Raw genomic sequence first — 6,740 nt, 5'->3', positions numbered from 1 at the left:
GAAAGAAGATTTTTAAAGAATTTTCCTATGTATTTCTATGTAAAACTTTGGTCGGTCATTGTGGCCCCACCCTATCCCCGGGGGGTCATGATTTGAACAAACTTGAATCTACACTACCTTAGGATGCTTCCATATATAAATATGATCAATTATGGCTTAGTTGTTCTTGAGGAGAAGATAATTTTAAAGAATTTACCTTTTCATTTCCATGTTAATTTACAAAACTTTGGCAGGCCAGTTGTGGTCCCGCCCTTCCCCCAGGGGTCATGATTTAAACAAACTTGAATCTACACAATAAATGTACCTGAGGATGCTTCCATATATATATATATATGATCAATTATGGCTTTGCTATTCTTGAGAGAAGATTTTAGAATTTTCCTATTTACTTCTATGTAAAACTTTGGTCAACCATTGTGGCCCAGCCCTAACCCCGGGGGTCAAGATTTGAATAAATTTGAATCTACAATACCTGAGGATGTTTCCCCTAAGTTTCATCTTTCCTGGCATAGTGGTTCTTGAGAAGATTTTTAAAACATACCACAAAATTTTCATTAATTCCCAATTATCTCCCCTTGAATGAGGGCGTGGCATTTCATTTGAACAAACTTGAATTCCCTTTACCCAAGGATACTTTTTTGCAAGTTTGGTTGAAATTGGCCCAGCGGTTCTTGAGAAGAAGATGGAAATGTGAAAAGTTGACAGTGAGACAGACGGACAGCTAGACAGACGGACGCAGGACAAAATGTGATCAGAAAAGCTCACTTGAGCCTTTGGCTCAGGTGAGCTAAAAAATTGGATACAGATAATAAATTCTCACCAAATTATGTATATGTGCATGCTAAACAAATACCAGGGGTATCTTAAATTATTTCTGTAAAACTTAGCAAAATACAAATTAAAGAAGAGGGGGGTCAAGGTCACAGGAATATGCAAGGCGAAGTTTTTGATGCAGTTGAATAGCTCTCAATAGTACATATCAACATATAAGATTTGATAAAAATATCTTGAATGATTTAATGAAACTTAGCTTAACACTTTTTTTAAGAAAAGGGAGGTGAAAGGAGAGGTTGGGGTCAAAATGTTGTTGCGGTTGAAAAGCTGACATCAGTATGAATATACTTTTAACAAATGAATTTTAATAAAAACATAATTAATTGTGTATTTAAAACTTAGATAAAAACTGATTTTAAAAAAGTGAGATCAAGGTCAAAGGAAATGTCAAGGTCAAAACAAAATGATGCATTAATAGCTCTCAGCAGTATGTATCAGCATATGAAGTTTGATAAATAGATCTTGAATTGTTTATTCAAAACTGATCTAGACATTAATTTTAGAAAAGTGAGGTCAAGGTCACATGAAAGGTCAAGGTAAAAAAGAGTTAAGCATTGTAAAGCTTACATTAGTATATATACATATATATCATCATGTGAATCTTTACATGTATATTAAACTACTGTATATACTTGTATATAAGTCGGGGTTTTTTTTGGAGTAAATATCTGGTCCAAAACTCTGTGTCCGACTTATATATAGGCGAGCTATAAAAAGAATGGTATAACATAAGTCAGTGCATCTGAAATACAGCATCTTGAGTACCACAAACTTATAGGCGGACCGACTTACAGGCGAGTATATACGGTAAACACTAATTTAAACATGTTAAAAGAAAAGTTAAGTGAAGGTCAAAGGATTGATTGATTAATTGTATACTGTTTAAGTCCCTCTCCTGAATATTTCACTGATATGGAGATGTCACCATTGTCGGTGAAGGGCTGCAAATTTGGGCCTATGCTTGGCACTCAGGGCCATTGAGCAGGGAGGGATCTTTATCGTGCCACACCTGCTGTGACACGGGGCCTCGGTTTATATGGTCTCATCCGAAGGACCGCCCCATTTAGTCGCCTTTTATGACAAGCAAGGGGGTACTGAGGACCTATTCTGATCCGGATCCCCATGGAATGAAGATCAAAGTCAAGGGAAAAGTCAAGGGAAAAAAAATGTTGCTGCAGTTGGATAGTTTACATCAGTATGCATCAACATATGAATTTTGATCAGACCATCTTGAATAGAATCTTTTAAACTGAGCTAAAAGCCAGGTTAAGGTCAAAAGAAGGTCAAGGTCAAGAAATGTTGATGCAGTTGCAGAGTTCTCCTCAATATTTATCATAACTTGCCTATACAATGAAGTCAAAAACGTTGATAAAAATTTCTATAAATAGTTTCTTGGAATTAAATTATAAGAGAAGCCCGATCCGGAAAGCTTTGCGGTTTACAGATGGAAGGTTGGCTTCATTCCTTAAATGAAGTTTGATAAATTTTGATAAATAGATTTAAGTTTCTTTGAGCCCGATGAAAAGACAGATGGAAGGTTGGAGGACGGACATGATAAAAACTATGTATAGTTTTGTATACATGTATTCCTAATCATGCTTGGCATAAAAAAACTTGAATCTACATAATATATGTATGAGGATGTTTCCATATCAAGATTATACAACCACATTCAAAGAATTGTGGTCCTCTGCTTTCTGTGTTTTAGTGAATGGGATGCCATAATTTATGGCAGATTGTGTGACAAATATGCACCCCTATCATATGTCAATTTTTGAAAATTAGATCAAAGGGGAAATTTAAATTCATAGCATACTCGGAAATATTTTGTTGCCGGTAATGTGCTTGTCAAATATTAAAGTCTTATATCCTTTCAATCAAAAGTTATGAGGATATATATTATTTTTGATAGGTAGGTTAAACTTTAAGGTCAAGGTCACAGAGTCAAAAGTCATGATATATATGTATTTAGCAAATCTTTTCAAATGTAATATACAATGTGTAATTTGAATGCCCCATCTTTTCTCTTTCAAAATAATCAATTTATTAAAACAAAGCTCCAGATAATTTTTTACCTCAAAGTGTATTTACTCCCTGATTTTCAAATCATTTAATGCAGCAAAATGATTGAAGAGTATTTTTTATGTAGAAATGTTTTGACCTCTATTTTGAGCTTGTTATCGAAGTGTCCGGTACCAATGAAAAATAATTACGGACAAGTGAATATTGCTGGGCACTTGTCCGATCAAGTGATTTTTTCATGTAAAGAAGTCTTTGAATAATAATAAAAAAACAACTATTGATTTAATTGATAAGTTTATCGAATACAAAGTGTAGAACATAAACCCTGCTTTCAATATCAATCGCTATGTAAGTTGAAGTTTACACTTGATCGATTATATTCAGAATTGCATCCATACCATTGCATCCCGTACCATATACATTCTATATCTCATGTCAGCTCATGAGACTCACATGAGAATCAAGTAAGAATTGCATGCAAATAGCATTGGATCGGCTCATGTGCAGATTGTTAGTCTTTGTTAGGGATGAAAATACTAACCAAAATGCACATGTGCAAAATTATGCTCACCTCAATATGAGCAAAAGTCTATTCAATTTGCTCACCTAACACAGCCTAATTTGAAATATAGCATTGGTAGTGATTTTTCTAAGTTCAGTTTTCTAAATTAATATACATGTATAAGTTTGAAATTTATTTAAATCATCAAGACGAGACTAAAATTGGATTTATTTGATTGGTTGTCAGGGGGAAGAATCAATCAAAGAGGTCGAATCAGGTTTAGAAAAGGGGGACGTGTTCGAATTCCAGGGAATGATGAAACCAGATGCAAACAGGTACGTCCAATCACTCGGAGCTCCTCGGGTGGCTCCTACCTCGCTTGGAGCTTAGCGGGCTCAGCCGAGGATTGCCAATTGATGTTCAATAAAACTTTACCAAATTCACAAAGATCCTTTTATATGATCATTTTAATATATTAGTTCATGTGTGTTTCTTAAAAATTCAATTATAGATTCGACATAAACTTTGTAAATGGAAATGGAGACATTGCGTTTCACTTTAATCCCCGGAGAAATGAAGAAGAGGTCGTCATGAACAACTGCGAAGATGGCGATTGGCAGAGCGAGGAAAGAACGCCTCTACATCCAGTGTTTCAAACAGAGAAGCCATTTGAAGTCAAGATAGAGACCAAGAAAAAGAAATTCAAGGTAAAATCACAAATGGCGTTTTCCCTGAAAAATGCTTTGCTTTAACCCCAAGATAACAGCTCTCAATATGTAAAATTTTCCAATTATTTTCTTTGTTACTTGAACAACAGAATGAACAAATTCAGGACTATTTTCATCAGATCTTTTACATTCTATTGCAGGTTTTCATCAACGGAGTGAAGTTCTGTAAATTCAGAATGCGATGTGATGTAGAAGACATCCGCAGTATTGAAATTCGAGGGGATGTCTTTATTCTCGAAACTCTCTTGATGAAGAGACAGGTTAGCTCTTTTCTGTTTGTCTAGCAGTCTGTCCGTTTCTAATCACTTTATTCTGTAACCTCTTCTCTCTCTGTGTCTGTCCCTCTCTCACACACACATTTCCAACATAGCTGTGGAAGTAAGGCTTTTTAATCTTTTCAGAAAAAACCTATTTGGGAAGGACTGCCGACAGGATTGCAAGTTGGAAGTTGGGTCACTGTGCGGGGCTTTCCTAAGAAAAACTGGACAAGGTTATATGGAATAGCTATGCAGAGAGACAGTTTTGCTTACTTAAAATATCATATTATTCATATAATTCTTTTAAAATGCTGTAAATTTTTGATAGGTTTGAGGTGAACTTTATGTGTAGCGGGGAGGAGGATGGGGATATAGCCCTCCATTTTAACCCCCGTAAAGACCAGGGTGAGGTGGTCAGGAACTCCAGATTGTCGGACGAGGAGGGGTGGGGGTCGGAGGAAACCGAGGCCCCCGAATTTCCGTTTGAGGCCAAAGACACATTTGAGATTGTTTTCCATGTTGGAGAGGACAAGTTTTTCGTAAGTTTAGAATTTTCAAAATATCTTTAAATAAGATGAAGAAAAAGAGTTGAAAATCAAATTCAGTCTGTCTTTTAAGAGTTTTTCTGGCAAGTAATTACACTGTAGTCAAATCTGTATGAACCAATTTTGGTTTACGTTCAAATTTTTATAATTATAATTGTTAAAAAAATTCCGTTGAATATATGTCAAGTTTTAAGGTCTTGATATATACATGTAAACAACCCTCAAATTTCCTTGATATATAACAGAAGTTGTATTACGTCATTACATTTATAGAGAAGACGACGATGTATATAGGCAATAAAAATTTTGCTGCCTCATTTAATCGGACACAATTTCGAGGGTATAGATTCAGTGAATCGATTCGTGGATAAAATCATTGTAACGTTTAGTAAAAAAAACTTCATTGGTCGTGACCCTCGAGATCCATGAACTTTGTCTTTAACGATCTTACGTGTACAAATAAATGATTTTACAGTAATACATGTAATTTGATTTTTGCAGACATTCCTGAATGGAAAGAATTTTATTGAATACAACCATCGCACGCCAATAGAGAGGATCTGCCATCTTTGTATAAGCGGAGACTGTAACTTCTTTGAGCCGGAAATTGTGTAGAGGGTGTCGGAATTGACGTTTTTTCTGTCAAATTAGTTACCAACGAATTCAATTTTTTTTCAGGATAAACATAGATTCATATGTGTTATAAGGGAAATAAACTTTTTGTTATAGTTTAAATTTCTTCATTACTGTAACTTTCAATACCCTTATAAAAGAATCAAGCGTATAATCATTTGAAGGCATGAAGTAGTATAGTAATACTTGTAATTTTTTTCTTTTTCTGTTCCTAAATTGGATAATTTTTCTTTGTAAATACTCGAAGATTATTTGATGTACTCATTGAAATTGTGGATATAAGTCGGAAGAGGCTTAAATACGTTATTTTAAGAGAAAAATACTCCAAACTGTTTATGCATTACTGCGACAATCGTAATTTTTTAATTTTTGAGATTTACCAACGATTTATCATTTACTGTGCATTTGTTTATTTTCAGCAACTTTAACTGTTTAGCTAGTCTTTTACGTAAGATATATTCTGTTAAATATTTTTCAAAGGTTAAAATGTGTGTTTAAATATTTTCTGTTGCTTTTTATTTCCTTAGATTAAATAAATATTAAATAATTTTGTTGTTGCATTTAATTGGAAATGTCCTTTGATAACATCTGGAGCAGTTATACTAGTAGAAAAATTGGTGAAAAAATTAATATCAGATTAATGTCGAAATACATTTATGTATGAATACATTACTTGTTCGCAGTGATCTTTAGATCTTGCGTTGTAATTCAAGTTTAGCTAATCGTGTGGTGGGGTTGTTGCATTGTCATTATTAACATGATTGGTTGATTAATTGATTGTATATTGTTTTACGTCCCACTCGAGAATTTTTCTCACTCATAGAGACGTCACTGTTTGTACTTGTAAAGGGCTTCAAAGAAAGAGGGCGTATAAGGCGTGTACAATCCCCCGCTCTGAGACAAAATGTTTCTCAATTCTCAAAATTCACGGAAAGTTATGTTTTTCTAAAATCATGTTCTCAGTAATGTCATCTTCAAAACATTCTATTATTTTATTTTACTGAACGACTTATCATTGGATAATCTAAATTTCAAAGTTGACAGTTAAGCTTATTTAGTGGAGAATGGGTTTAGTCTCCATTCTTCGTTAACGCTTAAATGATGAAAATGTAACTGTGAAATCTATTTCATTTGTCCAAAAAATGGAATCTGAACCCATTCTATATGAAAATCGAACTGTTCTGAAAAAAAATTACGCTTCAACAAACCCGTTCATTTA

General features: G+C 34.1%; 1 protein-coding gene across 1 annotated transcript; it reads left to right on the top strand.

Moving 5' to 3' along the window:
- Nucleotides 1-3,553: 3,553 nt before the first annotated feature.
- Nucleotides 3,554-6,072, top strand: LOC134279418 (32 kDa beta-galactoside-binding lectin-like). Its single transcript, XM_062761814.1, has 6 exons — nucleotides 3,554-3,693; nucleotides 3,870-4,065; nucleotides 4,227-4,346; nucleotides 4,488-4,576; nucleotides 4,672-4,882; nucleotides 5,390-6,072. The coding sequence occupies exons 1-6, from the start codon at nucleotides 3,671-3,673 to the stop codon at nucleotides 5,501-5,503; spliced, it is 753 nt and encodes a 250-aa protein (XP_062617798.1). The 5' UTR covers nucleotides 3,554-3,670; the 3' UTR covers nucleotides 5,504-6,072.
- The last annotated feature ends 668 nt before the right edge of the window (nucleotides 6,073-6,740 follow it).

The sequence above is a fragment of the Saccostrea cucullata genome, unplaced genomic scaffold (genome assembly GCF_032062105.1).
Source record: "Saccostrea cucullata isolate Sc308-1 unplaced genomic scaffold, CSIRO_AGI_Scuc_v1 ctg5903, whole genome shotgun sequence".
Taxonomy (NCBI): domain Eukaryota; kingdom Metazoa; phylum Mollusca; class Bivalvia; order Ostreida; family Ostreidae; genus Saccostrea; species Saccostrea cuccullata.
The sequence above is the reverse complement of the archived record's forward strand: the minus strand, read 5'-3'. Positions and strand labels throughout refer to the sequence as shown.

What these genes read in the sequence shown, in the direction of transcription:
- LOC134279418 (XM_062761814.1), top strand. Translation starts at nt 3,671, where the DNA reads ATGATGAAACCAGATGCAAACAG. An exon ending in CCTAAGAAAAACTGGACAAG is followed by an intron (nt 4,577 to 4,671) that starts GTTATATGGAAT and finishes AATTTTTGATAG; the next exon opens with GTTTGAGGTGAACTTTATGT. An exon ending in TTGGAGAGGACAAGTTTTTC is followed by an intron (nt 4,883 to 5,389) that starts GTAAGTTTAGAA and finishes TGATTTTTGCAG; the next exon opens with ACATTCCTGAATGGAAAGAA.